The 15,457-nt window shown below is 38.8% G+C and overlaps 1 protein-coding gene across 1 annotated transcript; it reads left to right on the forward strand.

Annotated features, from left to right (window-relative positions):
- Positions 1–283: 283 nt before the first annotated feature.
- maea (macrophage erythroblast attacher, E3 ubiquitin ligase) lies at positions 284–13,971 on the forward strand. The gene is made up of 9 exons (XM_023398092.2): positions 284–397; positions 4,611–4,793; positions 6,717–6,920; positions 7,281–7,403; positions 8,185–8,261; positions 8,455–8,563; positions 11,239–11,372; positions 11,650–11,845; positions 12,014–13,971. The coding sequence occupies exons 1-9, from the start codon at positions 284–286 to the stop codon at positions 12,107–12,109; spliced, it is 1,236 nt and encodes a 411-aa protein (XP_023253860.2). The 3' UTR covers positions 12,110–13,971.
- The last annotated feature ends 1,486 nt before the right edge of the window (positions 13,972–15,457 follow it).

The raw sequence follows: 15,457 nt of genomic DNA on the forward strand, positions 1-15,457 counted from the left end.
TCAATATTTTCCATACAAAATGATATATCACTTAATCAAGAAAATAATCAGCAGATTAATTGATGATGAAAATATTCAATAATAACTTTGGTCGGCAACATCGTTTCATGTTGCATCTTATCTTAAATCAACAAATACTTGCAATTAGAAGTCTCTTCAGATAAGAAAAGCATCTGAAAAAATCTTATACAGAGCACCTCCCCACCCCACCCCCCACATATTGTCAGTGCTGACACCGTCCCACCAGGTGGCGGTAGTGAGGTAGTAAGGCCATTCTGGGTTGATGGAAAAAAAACACAAACAACCACAAGAAAACCACAAAACCAAGATGGCGGTGCAAGAGACAGCATCTCAACTGTCCATGGCTCTCAAAGTCCAAGAATATCCAACCCTGAAGGTAAACAAAAATTGGAACTTCCATATATCGGTAGTCTAATGATTCCCGGGATGCTGAAAGACACGATGCAGTTGATGTTATTAGGAAAGTGGGGATTAGTAGTTCATTAGATAGCGAGGGCAGCGAACTTGACAGGGAGGCTAACGTTAGCTGGACTAGCTTAGCCAGGTAGCAACGTCCACTAACTACCTGTGTTTGAAAAACGACAGTAAAGATTGGGGAGTTTGACAATAACAATTGTTGGTGGCTAGTTAGCTGGCTTCATTACTGCCTTAATGAGCTCTCATACTTGGCGTTGAGTGTGTCGAGGGCCTCAGAAATGTTAGCTCAAGTTTAAGCCTGTTGTTTTTGACAATGTGGTCCCTTCACAGTAGTTATGACAGGTCAGTTACCGAGCTAACGCTGTATTAATTAAACGATGGTGACACATTAATTAATTTAGCGCCGACGAGTACGCTACACTGGAGAGTCGACCGTTTGGCAGTTGCAATCAGTTAGAGGCTGATATAAACGTTACAATGAACATCACTGACAGAACATGAAACAACATGGGTGCTCGTCCCTTCAACAACCAGGCACGCAGTCAATGAAATACCATGCAGACGTGATTGGCCTGCTAGCTTGCTTGTTGTGGCAAAACCAGTTTTATCAATCTTTTATCGTCGCAAAACATGAATAGCCTCCCTACCAAACACGTAACGTCGAGCATGCAGATTCTAGCTGGTAGGAAGATGGATCGGTGCAAATCACCGGGGGGAGAGCTCGTAACGCTACGAGAAGCAGCCCTGCGAGTTAGCGCAGTGTCATCAGATCGCTGCTGCCTGTGTGCTCTTCAAAATGGCCAGCGAGAGAAATCACAGCCTGCCGCCGCACACACGCACTGTTCCTCCATTCCACACAACGTTACTGCGACACCACCGCTAAAAGACGAGCTGAAACAGGTCCGGGCTGCTTCCTGTGTTCAACCGTCTCAGGGAGAAAGAAAGCGTCGTCAAATAACGCACGGCTGTGAGTAGCAATGTATTGACAGCTTTTGTGTGGTAACTAATGGTGTGATGTTGCCATGATGAATATAACGTGGCGTTTAGTGTTGATGACGATGTTAGGATGTCTCTGTGTTCAGAAAGCACGGCTGTGGTTTGGGGATGTGTCTGTCTTTGGCTGGATGCTGCAGTAAGGATGATACATGATGGGCACCATTTTAAGACAGGAGTGATGGTTGTAATTGGCATCAAATGGGAGGCTACAGCTGGGGAAGAACAGTGTTGATTACATTTGGAGCTATGTTGAGCAGAATTATAATGTTTTGCCCGACACAGACACTGAGGAAGCTGCTAATCTGCATTGCCAACAATATACAGTATGTATTGGATATTATGTCCTTGAGGATGTATTTGTATATTTTTCTCTGTCAGATCTGTGTAAGGTTAACCATAAGGTTTGTTCACCCATATATTCACGTGTTGTCATTTAACATATGATTTTAGGCAGTGGTTTGTAAGTTAGCTGCCTGAATGCAAGAAGTACAGGCCCACTACAGTCTATTGACATTGTAATGCTGAATATTTAAGAGATTGTGTCTTTATTTCAAGGTGAGCCCAAATTATCATTCAGACTTATTAAAATTACGCAAGCCATGTAATGATTATTAGTATTCTGATTATCATTAATGAGAATAATGTGTTCTGTTAGGAGCAGGCTTGTCATTGTCTCGTGCAATGAGTCGCCTCCCTACAAATCATGAAAGACAGCCACTCACACACCGTTAGCCTAGCACTATAATAGCTGTCTGAAATGTGTTCATGACAGAATTACATGTCCACTGTCAAGCTCTAGTGGCCAGTCATATTTAAAAAAGGGAATATTTATTATTTTCTCAAAATTCTAATTTCCATACCAGATCTGTTGAAGTTGAAAGAAAAATCTTTGTGGGGCAAAGTTATTACACATTTTAAATAAAGGTCACATCTGTTTGCCCCTTTACATATGTGGGCAATATAGATTAGACATCGTAATTCATGGTATTTGCCATTTATAACACCATCAATATCAGGATATAGTGAATTTTATGGAAATTGATTTAAACAATTATTAGAATAAATAATCAGGTTTGGATGCCTGTTTTGGGCTGTTCCAGTGAAATAAATACCTGACTGATTAAAGGAGTTTTACATTAATTAAAAACAGTTCTGAAATAGCCTGATACATTGGGAGATATCCGGCTATTTCAGTATTACATCCTGTATTGGCAGATACCCTGAGGTGAGGTATTGGAATCATATTAGGAGAGAAGAAGTTGGATTGGTGCATGTCATTCTGCCAGTTGACATCCCTCTGTGGTTCTGAGGTCTTAATCACTGTATTGCACAACCCTATTTACACCCCAACCTACACCAAAAATTCTATGAATGTGTAAAACTTAATTTGTGTTTATCTACAGATTGCTGTAATCACCATCTATCTGGCTACTGACTCTTTCATTTCATGACCCACTGTTAATTTGTTGATCTTAGGCCACCGGTGTGTCACCAAAAACTCAATATTTGCTGGTCAAACATTGACCAGTTGAACGTGTCTGTGGCAAACCCTGATCTTGATGAAGCCATCAGGAAAAATAAATGCTGGAGAGACGGACGTAAAGGCAATGTCTTTTCCATCTTTTCCGTCTCATACAGAGGCTAAACACATTCTTGAGCAGAATAAGCCCTCTGTTTCTGCCAACAGGACAATAATGAATATTTACTAGTGCATGCAAAACTGTTCTGTGGTAGAATTAAATATCTGAATCACAGGGTCCCGTTCTGGGCTTTAATTCTACAAAATTAGAGCTGAATTCCCCAAATTCCAGCCAAGCAACAACATTGCTTATTCTGTCATTCTGCATGGCAATCTTGTATAATTTTCCTCTCCAGTCTTAGTGATCTGAAAAATTAACCTGGCTCTAACTTAAAAGAGAAAAACAATCTCAAAGGAAATGTCCACTTGTTTTTTAATGCAACACATCAGAGAATGAAACACAATGGTCACATGAAGCTAGTTTACAGGTGTCTGTGAAGTTATCTTATGTTGTAGTACAAGGGAGAAAAACACTGTACTGTTTGGTTTGATCCTAGATAATTGTCTCCAGATCTTGTTGAATATATATTTAAAATTTTCTATGATAAGCATTTGGTTCATGAATATTTTTTGTTTTGCTTTTTCAAACTTTTGTTTTCATTGTGCTTTAAGTACCACAATCACTAAAAATAGGCAAACTGTAGCTACCTGCCAGTGGAGGGCACATGCTTTATACTTTGACTTGTTATGGTGAAAGATGAGGTGAAAAATAATAGATTCTAAAGCTTTTCTTCTTAATATACTGTAGTTTAGGTCATAAACTGTAAAAAGGCTTTCAAGACAAGTTCTTTGATTTGAAAGTCAGTTGCAAGGCCAACAATGAAATAATCAATAAATCAGAAGCCTCACTAATAAGACATACACAAGTGTTTGGAAAATCTTAAACAGGAATTTGTTAGGATTAAGTGGATCGTGATGATTCGAGGTGAGATGCATATGAAGTTGGTACCCGGCAAATTAGAGATGTATTAGATATGTACAGTCTTACTAACAAAATACTGTTTGAAATTGTACATGACAATGATCAAATACTCTGTAGATAGCAGCAACAAGAAAGGCAGGATTGTTGCAGTCTGAAAAAGTGGACACCGGACAACTGCTCCCTGTTTTACTTTGTTTCTTTTGAACAGTTCTTGGACTCAGCTGGCTGCAAAAAAGTTATGAAGTTAGGCTGCGAGAAGACAGATCATAGGGCATCAAAGAGCACACTATGTAATGTTAAGTTCATTCCACTGTCTGTGATATCTTTGGAAGAAACATTAACAGCAGGGGAAAAAGTTAGGCTTGTGTTTGCTCTGGTCTCTTTAGTCCTTCCAAGACAGGATATCTATGCAAACTACTTCTTTTTCTATTGAGTAACCCTCTCAATATGGAAGGATATGTACAAGGTCCATTACAGCTCAGCCATCTAAACAAATTTCTGCATTTTCCAAAATACAAACCTGAATCAGCCAAAAGTCATTTTCATATGGGTCTGTTAAACTGTTATGACACTTCATAAAATTGTACTGAGCTGCATGTTTTCTCTGTGCCATTAGCCAAACCAGCATGCCTCCTACAACAAGGTAAAAAATATCCAATGGCATTGTCTTCACAGGTCCCCTACGAGACTCTGAACAAACGCTTCAGAGCAGCTCAGAAGAACATCGACCGGGAGACGAGCCACGTGACGATGGTGGTTGCAGAGCTGGAGAAGACCCTGAGCAGCTTTCCGGTGGTTGACTCCGTGGTGTCACTTCTGGATGGAGTGGTGGAGAAACTCAGCGCCCTGAAGAGGAAGGTGAGGAATACACACATAGGCACACTTCTACATGCTCATGGAAGTACAAACATACGCAGTCATTGGTAAGTGTAATTGGTGAGTTAGGCCTTGCCTTTATGGTAAGTTTTGGAATTTGAAACTTCAGGAACTCGATCTCTTCACTGATTTTGATTAATTTGAAAATCCATGTATCCAAGTATTTCTAGTGCTATTCACACTGAAATGCAAAACAAAAACACTTAAATCTCTTTCACTTATTTGTCTTTTACTTCAGTCAAACTTGGCAAACAGAAAATAAAATTCTACCACCACCTTCTATTAAGAAATGAGTGGAGAGATAAGACAGACAGGCCATTCTGTGCCTGATCTTAGCAGAGTACATGTCTGCCGCCTCAGATTTTCTCTGTGGTTGTTTATTTTGTGTTCTAGTAAAGCTGATGACAGGTTTTTGTCATTGTCTTGAACAAAAAAGTGATTACAGAGATAATCAGTGGCAAAGAAGAGTTGGCTTAACATAGCTAGCAAGTGCAAATACGCCAGCTTTGTTTGTGGAAGGTTTATCACAATCAGTCATGTGTTGTGTTTTTAAGCTCTGTTTTCTCTGTCAATACTGCACTTCGATGCCAGTTTTTTCAGCTGTAACCACTTTGGAGATAATTTTCAAAACCAGGCCTTTGGTGGATGGAGATTAAACAGAAAAAATCTGTTATTATTATTTTACATCTGTGCTTGTTAGTGTGCACACGGCCCGAGAAACCTCCATCTTATATGATACCCCATTGAAAAGTTCCGAGCAAGACAAAGACTTGCACCAGCAAAAAAAATTACTGTAAATACTATTCAGTAATTAGTAGCTGAAAAATGCAAGCACTAGTTTTGGCCCTAGTACTACCTGTATACACTGCTGGCAGTATCTGATCTATAAACAAGATCTCCCTCCAGCTGGAGCCAACTGTTGAAAGCCACATTACTCGCCCCGGTTGACAAAAGCACATTATTATGGCTGTGGTTTCTTTATAATGGCATGACTCTGGCCTTGGTGGATTGTGTTTGTCAGCAGTGGAATGCTGCCTGGCTGGTTTTTGCAGGTCTTTTCTAAAATGACAGAAAACAAGTGATCAAAACACACTTCTACAGGTCTTTTTTCCTCTGTGCCAAAATGTTGTACAGCAGATACTTGTCACATACTAAAATACTCTGGCTGGTGTAGAGAGAAGTAGTCAACAATAAAATCTGATAGTCTGAGTGTGAAAATAAACTACATAGGTAATGTTTACAAAGCCAGTGTTATGCAGTGTTTTTTTTTTTTTTTTCAAATAAATCTAATCTCAAGTGTCAGTGTGCATGGAACATTGCACCCAGGAATGCAGTTATTCACTGAATGATACAACACTGTTCATCACTGTTTCTTTACTGTTTTGACACTTCAGAATATATTTGTGATATGATATAACATGTAACAATGGAAGCCCATTTGTAATCTGTGTGATCCTCAGCCTTTATGGTTATGACACCCAACTTGCCTCCACCACATAACAGTTAATCCACAGAACAGGAAGCAGCTGTTAGTCTTGTGGTCTGGCTTCAGTGTGAGGGCAGCCAGGCAGATTATCATATCAGTTTGTAGTAATCAGCTGTATTGCAAAAAGTTTACAAAAAAATCTGGACTTCTTCCTGTTCAAATCCAGCTTTATTGCATGTTATGAATCTAATTAGACTTTATTTAGTTCATTTTCTCAGCCAAATTCTCCAAAAGGAGATAAGCTCAGTTTCTTTTTAGGAAATCCAGCAATGCCACATGTTTTGAAATAGTGCAGTTATAACAAGTATTAGTATTGAATGCACTATAATTTGAGCTTGTGCTTCTGTTTTACATACTGCACATTCACCTTTTTGTAAATATCTTGTATTTTGAATGTCTTGCATGTGTGTGTCCTGTAGGCTGCTGAGTCTATCCAAGCAGAAGATGAGAGCGCCAAACTGTGTAAGCGTCGTATCGAGCACTTAAAGGAGCACAGCAGCGACCAGCCAGCCTCAGTCAACCTGTGGAAGAAGAAACGCATGGACCGCATGATGGTGGAGCATCTGCTACGCTGCGGCTACTACAACACAGCTGTTAAACTGGCCAGACAGAGTGGTATAGAGGTAACTGTCTGTGTGTCATTATTGTGTTTTCTCAAGGTCATTCAAAGTATTTGGAAGTTCTTTGAGTTCATACTCTTTCACACTGAAAGAAAACTAAATGACACATTAAGTAATACTCACTGACCTTGTTTAAAACACAAACTATCAGTGTTACTTCATAACCTTTATTGTGTGTGTGTGTGTGTTGTGAGTTGTCTTATCCTGAAGTGAAACACTTTTTGTTAAGTTAGTTCATCCATTGTTTACAAGTTGTTTTTTAATTTAATCCTCTGTTCCCTACTTAATTAACTTATGTTGTTTTGTCTTTAGTTTCTGATTCCCTTCTTTTCCATTAACACATCTACTCACCTGTATTTTTAGGATCTGGTGAACATTGAGATGTTCCTCACAGCTAAGGAGGTGGAAGAGTCTCTGGAGAGGCAGGAGACAGCCACCTGCCTAGCCTGGTGCCACGACAATAAGTCTCGCCTCCGCAAGATGAAGGTAGTTCATTTATGACTAAAATTTTAGCCTCATTAATCCAACAGGTTTAAGTTGAGGCCTGACAGATACTTAAAAACAATGTAAAAGTATATCAAGCAAGCAAAAATATATGAACAGATGCTATTGGTTTTGTATGTTGAATATTTCTGCTCTCTCTAAACAATAGTCAACAGTGTAACAATGTCTGTACTCAGGAACAAACGTGTTGAGGTTTAATTACTCTTCCTGGGTGTTTTGCCTTTCTGACACTGGAAGCACGTTAAAGTGTTAATCCTGAGATTATCCTATTAAAGTAGAAAGTCCTGAGTAGAGTTCAAACCTGCAGGAATGCATGATAATCTTCCCAGTTAGCTGTTACTTACAGAGTCAACGTCGTAGTGGGTAGATGGCCAAATGTTGTAAGTTTACAAGGTTGGTCTGGTGCTTCTTTGTGTTGGGTGTTTCAGTTTTTGTTTGTGAGCATTTGTGAAATTTCCGATTGGTCACACGACGATCAAAAAAACTTAAACAAGCAAAATTGCAGGCTGAGTTTAGCTACACTCTGGTAGTTTTTCAAGCTCTACCAGCCACAGCATTAGGATATATTTATATTTTTTCTTCTGTCACAAAAGTATTTGGTAAATTAAGTACTGAAAGGCAGCTTGAAATCCACCAGTACCACAGCAGTTATAAAAGAGATCAGTTTACTGCATGCAACGGTGTCCTAGGTTCAGAAAAAGGCAAACGAAAAGAATTTAAGTTGTTTAAACTTAATGTCATCTTTTGTCTGTTTCTTTGGCAGAGTTGTCTTGAGTTCAGTCTGAGAATCCAGGAGTTCATTGAGCTCATCAGACAAAACAAACGCATGGATGCAGTCAGGTATTGGACATAGAACCACACACACACACACTGTTTGTGTCATTACAAACATTGACATTACACATTAACTGTTTCACCCTAAACCCTTACACCAATTGTACCTATTTTTAAATTCTAAGCCAGTAGAACATTAACACATGTGCAGTGTATCACCCATTGATCCTGTGCACATGTATCTCTTTGTCTATGTCAGACATGCAAGGAAACACTTCAGCCAAGCAGAGGGTGGACAGTTGGATGAGGTTCGGCAGGTGATGGGGATGCTGGCCTTCCCATCAGATACACACATCTCCCCATACAAGGTAACACTTATGGTCTTTTACCATTGTAAATATGTATATGTATAAGATTTTATTTGGTCAGACCCCTTTCACACACATACAAGCAAGGAATATAGTGGTATATCATCGAGTGTCTACCATTCACATATGGAAAAACCAGTATCATTGACAGACCTGAAACAGACCAGTCTGCTTAAATGTTCTTCCCTGTGGACACAAACTCAGTGGTATAATTCAATGCAGTTGTGTGTATACATGATGAACAACATGCCTGTGCAAACTGTTGATATATCAGAAACATAACAGATACTTGTTAATGGCATCAACTTTTTATTACTAATAAGACTACACTTTTTAGAGATCAAGCAGAGAAGGTGCTATAGCAACAGAACAGCCACTAGAGGGCCTCTCTTGTCCCTTTTTAAATACATGCTCAGTTTCCTCTTGAGCTGCTTTAGACTTGTCCTTGGGCAGCTGTTGTCAGAAGCAATGTTGTTATTTTTATTCTCAGAAAGTGTTGAAGAGTTGTACCATGGCATCATTCCAACAATAATTTATCTCAAAAAGCATTTGGCTATTTGCACAAGAAAAATAGATGATTCAGCCAAACTGGTGACAAAATTTTGGACAGCTTCTTATGCCAGTGTGACAGAAGCAGGACTGACAATCTGTCTTCCACCAACATATTTGTAGACCTGCACAGTTTTAGCTAAAAATATCATCACAGTTATTTTCTGAACATTGAACACACCAGTTACCAGTTCATATTTGGAAACAAATATTGAGGACTGTCCTTTCATTTACATGACTTAGTGTGAAAACTTGAAGCTACATGTTAATGAGATTAGACTCAATAGTAATGTTACCACCATAGCACACAGCTCAATGCAAAGGATTTAAGTGTAACTACATTCAAAAAATTGTATTTACATGATACATGCAAGATGTCTTTGTAGTGAAAAACTCTTGCCAACCACCTCAGATGTGTTTGATGAGCTGTTAATCATAGTTTGCTCCAAACAAACAGCCGTGATTGAAGAGCAAGTCAATGCGTGAACAGGACTGAAGCTCTAAACACAAAGCCTTGGCATAATTGCTCATCATGTTTAATTAATTGTGGGAGCCAAATGCTAATAATGAATATAACAAAATTAGTTGCATAGGTGTTGCTCAGCATTGATGTGTTAACACTCATAAAAGTGGAGCAGGTAGTATTCCACATTGCTGGCTTCAAAGAGGGAAAAGATTTTGTTTGGCAAAGACAGTAGAAAGTAATGTGATTCTCTTTGTGTTTGTTTTTCCAAATTTTCAACCCACCAAACACATGCATATATGATTCACTGAAGAGTCAACTTTACACCATTTTTGGACTCTAGGTTGTGTGTTGTTCAGGTTGTACCAGTCACACACGCACTTTTACTGGGACTGGTTTTTATTGAAAACCATTGTACTACCATTGTAACTCTTCTCTAGTATTCTATGCTTATTACCAAAACATTCCCCTCTACATTTATTATTATTCTCTTTATTATTCTCTAGCCTCTGGAATCTTCTAGTACACTGATGGTGTTGATTCCGATTTCCAAAGACATGTGGAAAGGCAGCACAGACTGACATTATATAATGCCTTGTAAAAAATTTAGTCTCGGCACATCCTGGCTACTGGCTGATTCTGTCTGTATAATGCATCTGGGGTACATCTCATTTCCTTTATTTGATAGTTTCTTGCACCTTAATCATTGTTCGTGCAGGAAATCGTTTTTGTCCTCCATCTTGAAGGCCATCCCAAATGTCTTATTTTTGCTCTGAGCAGTGAGGAGGGATCCTTTAGGAGCCATGAGCAAGGACACACAAGACCATCCTTTGCCAAAGACATCCAGCTGAATACAATAATGTGCTGAGTTCATCAGAATCAGACGTTATCTGAGATGACAGGTCAAATGAAAGGATGTGTTTAAAAACATATTTCTTCATTAATTCTCTCCTCGCCTCTTCACTGGGAGAGACTAAAGCCCCTTTTACACAGAGATCCCATTATATTGTTGTTAAAAATACCCCATCACTGTGCTGCCTTTGCATATTTACACGGAACCAAACAAGCTGCCATATTGCTGCCCTGTTTGTAGATAGCATGTTCTGGAATCATCAGTCATCATCAAGCAGCATGATGTGTGACACAGTCAGCGTCTCTCCTTTTCTCCACTCTGTGTGTGTGGGGAGGGGCTAAGACACACACACACATGGTGAAGCAGAAGAGAGGAGAGACGCAACCGTAAATGACAGCAAAGCGCACTAGACTCTCACACTGAGCTGAAATGAAATGAGTGCACATAAATGACTTAAATAACATAAATAAAGTGTTTTGGTTTTTTTTGTTTTTTGGGGGAACACTAAGATGCATGTGAGGGAATCTTGGATGCAGTTAAGAGAATTAAGATACCCCACGTGTATGATGTGCTTTTCAAAACTTTGTAGTCAAAAATGTTTTGCAAGATAAACATTGTTTGCGTAGGAATATAAGCCGTTTGTTGGAGAAGTTGTTAGTGTTCTCTTTGTCAGTTTAATTTGTATGGATTTGCATTGCTTATATAACACTACAGTCTGTGCTTCACTGTACGTGCACTCTCACAAATAGTAATACTGGGTCTTTTGGTGTAAAAAAAAATCTTTCTGTCTTGTTCGTACTGTTCCATCAGGATCTTTTGGATCCAGCCCGCTGGAAGATGTTGATCCAGCAGTTCCGATATGACAACTACAGACTGCACCAGCTTGGAAACAACTCTGTCTTCACGATCACTCTACAAGCTGGTCTGTCTGCCATCAAGACACCGTATCCTACCTTACTCTATTAGGTTAAATCTGTGTTGGAGGTCGATCAGACATAGGATTTAAAATGCAGGGAGTGTCCTTGTAGTTTAGTAGTATGTGTGACTATATTGTGTTTAGATCTGTCAAATTGTGTCTTTATCACTCTCTTTTTCCTATTTCTTGTCTCTGCTCTTTACTGTCTAATCGAAGTGTCTGCTGTGAGATGCACAATAACACAGAGACAGATATGTTCATTGAAAGACATACATTTTTGTCCTTAACCTCCATGCCCATTCCAGTCAATGCTACAAGGAGGATGGTACCTCTAAGAACCCAGACTGCCCAGTGTGCAGTAAATCTCTAAACAAGTTGGCCCAGCCACTTCCCATGGCCCACTGTGCCAACTCCAGACTAGTCTGTAAGATCTCTGGGGAGGTCATGAATGAAAACAACCCTCCAATGATGCTTCCTAATGGATATGTCTATGGCTACAATGTGAGTACACCGCAAGATGAACTACAGCTGAGAGTACAGGGACTGTGGGAAACTGTTTCTATGTTAAATCACTTTGAAATAAAGTATAGAAGCAAGAAAAAGTCATAAACAGCTGTGATGATTGTTTTTCTGTGTAATTTATTACCCTCTGCTTATCATCTTTTCCAGTCCCTTCTGTCCATCCGCCAAGATGACAAAGTGGTGTGTCCCAGAACCAAAGAAGTCTTCAACTTCTCTCAGGCTGAGAAGGTCTACATCATGTGATCACTCAGATAAGCCTGTCTGAGTGTTAACATGATTGAATATGGCCTGTCATCCTTCACCTGTGACCTGGCCTACTCAGAGAGCCACCTGTGGAGCTGTGATCCAGTGCCCCCCCTCCCCACAATCCCCCACAGACACACCCAATATGCCCCCTCCCAATACATGATTGACTCCTTTTCACCTACTCCCTCCTATTTTATCACACAGACACTGGGCTCTTCTCCTTCCAGACTCTTAGATGTGGCTAGAAGTCGTTTCATCTGATCCATTCAAGCACATGGACTATCAACATTGTCATTATCTTACAGGCTTTCACTCTGAAGATTAGAAACTAGAGAAAAGGACTTGGAGGGGGGGAGGGAGGGGGGTTAAAAACTGCTAGGTAGATGTTTGATTTTACTACAGCAAATAAAAACTTGTTGAGGTTACTTTGCCTTTTCCTTTTTACTAGTTGTGTTCCTTTGTTACTTAAATAACATGTGGCAGGACTGTGTTAACTCACTTCATTAACCAGATTAACACATGAGATTTGGGCCTTTTTTAAAACAAACATGGCTGCCTGGTCTCATAGTAGCATCTTATTACGTGATGCATGCTGTTGTCTTCTAGCCATGTGTTTTTTGGTGGGTTGTTAAGGGCATATGTGTTAAATGCCTCCGTTAAACTCTAACATTTTTGCATCTCACCGCTGCTTGGCTGTGAAATTGGAGCCTGATTGGGCTGCACTAGGCTCCTGTTCAAATGTAAATATTAGATAGAAATTGATCATCCTCGTGTATAAATTTAGGGGGTTTCCAGACAAGTAATGACAACAAAGATTAACCTTCTATGAAGATTGCTGTGTGAACTAAACAAGTCTTTTCTTGGCTGTTGTTATCCTGATATAGCCCACAGTATCCTCAAGTTAACTGGCTCTTCAGTATAACTTATCATTTCTGAAGAAGCTGATCGTTTCACTTGATAATATTAGTTATGGTGTTTTTACTACCATAATGAAGTTTACGCAATATTCAAACAAGACAACCATCTCTGATGTTTTTTTTTTAATGAAAAAGATGTCTTCCTTTGTGTGTGAGATTTGCCATTTCCAGCTCAACTCAACCAGTTTCTCTTCTTTTTCTTCAGCTAAACGAATGAGTGCATTTCAGTGCAGTGAATTTAGGATATTCATCATGGGTGATTGTAGTTAATTCAACTTTACCCAAATAGTTTTAATTTCATAACTATTTTCCAACATTGAACAAGATAATAAAGTGAAGGACTGTGCAGATATGTTTCTCTTTAACTCTGCTTATGTTAAAGCTGCTTGTGGTACCAACATTCTACAGGGTTTACACCACCTCCATCAACATTTCATGTAGCTTAATGCACAATCTTTCCTTTATTTGAAACATTCATTTAGAGACAGGGTAGAAACCTCAACTAGGCTGTTGGCTGAACAATACTGTCTTCTCTTGCAAACTTTTAGTCATCCTCATTCTTTATGACTTTCTCTAAAAGATGGATGGACTAGGGAACAGAATGAGAACAGGACACACAAATCTGCAATGTGCAATAGGTCATGAAGGTTGACTTCATTGTCAACTAATGCACAAATAATTATTAAATTGTGAAAATATAACAACACCCATACAAAGCGATCCAAAATGCAGTTCCATGTTCAACATGATCAGTCTTGTGATCAATCATTTCTTCCATTTGTTGATTCATAGACAAACCAAAAGTTGCCTCATTTGTGTCCATTAATGATTTGGAACTGTATCTGTAAAGACACAGACTGTCCTGTGTGTTTGTGTTGGTAGAATAGATGAAGGGATTGTTTCATGAGCAATATGCCTCATAAAAATTTCCATCAACTTTGATATTGGTGTTTCTTTATTTGCTATGTCTGCTCTATGGGCTCTAAAATCAGCATTAGCATAAGCCTCGGTAGGGTAAAATATTCACTGCTATTCTGTTGAAGTGGAAATGCAGTGAAGTGTTGTCTTTCACCTGAAACTACCTGAATCTCCATGGTCTAAGGAGGTCGCCATTCTGTGTGGGCGTTTTTCGTCTAGCAGTGAAGAGCATGCATACAGATGGTAATATACTGTAGTGTTGATCACTTGTCTGTAATGTCGATTTCATGGCAATACATGAGTATAAAAGAACTATGTTACTAGGTAAATTTGACAAACAAATCAACTCTTTGATTATATGTTGCTTTTTCGAAAAAACAAAAATTATAAACGTTAATCCACCAAAGTGCAAATTCAGTTTTGAGACAGTACATGTGCTACCAGCAAGGTTTCGTGTACTGTTACATCAAAATGAAGGATTATGGTGTGCTGCAAGCAACTAACAATCATTGTGAAAAATTAACGTTGCAAGTTTAAATAGCTTAATGTAACATCTTTAAATGGTTTGTTTTTTATGACCTATTAATCCAGAACCCAAATATATTTTAATTACACAAATATAAAACATAAAACAAGCAGAAAGTCCTCATATTTACGTTAATTGACTGAAATCAGTGGTTGATAATCACATTTTTTGACAATGAAATATCTAGTAATTAACTATTAAATTCTTTTAGCTATAGATTTTTATTCACTGAATTAAAATATATACCAGAGTAGGAGGTGTTCTGCAACAAAAATGAACGTTGAATTGGCAAAGGTTTCTGTTTTGGTGCCTGTTCACTCACTGTCATAAACTTTTAAATTTCTTAAATGGGAATATTGTAACCAAACCACTAATTGCCTCGATTCTTGACCACACGAACGAAGCTGCTGTTGCGGATGAAATTTCCTTTTTATCAGATAGTGAGATCAGCAACCACTCAGTAATGCCCGACATACAAGGCGACCCTAAGGCAAGACCATAGGCACTAGCGCTGCTTTCTAAGCGTTATTTACAAATGATTCCACGGTAAGTTTGATTTTAGGTTGAAAATGTTATCAAAGATAAAAGAAACCCGTGTATTCTTTATGATCCCATCTAGTAGCATACGAGTATTTTATTAACTCGGGCTTCAATTTGCGAAATTAATATCAGGGCCAATCTGTGGTATACAGTATTAAGTATCATTATAAGAATGTGTCTGAACTAAATTGTTTCTATTTTTACGGATGCCATATGTATAGAAATTAGAACAATTGTATTTGATCGATAGGTTTGGATACCATGTGACACACAAACCGCCCTCCCAAGTGTTGCCCGCAACGGTATTGTGCGTCACAACACAGAAACGTGTTGTTAAATTTATTTTTCTTAAATAAGCCCATTCCCCATTATTGCTTCGGTTTTACATTATATCGTTTTAGAGCCTTTACACAGAATATCGGTTGTCTTTTTTTGTACAGAGAA

Source organism: Seriola lalandi, unplaced genomic scaffold (assembly GCF_002814215.2).
Source record: "Seriola lalandi dorsalis isolate HSWRI2012SDOR001 ecotype SW California unplaced genomic scaffold, Sedor1 jcf7180002054972, whole genome shotgun sequence".
Taxonomy (NCBI): Eukaryota; Metazoa; Chordata; class Actinopteri; order Carangiformes; family Carangidae; genus Seriola; species Seriola lalandi.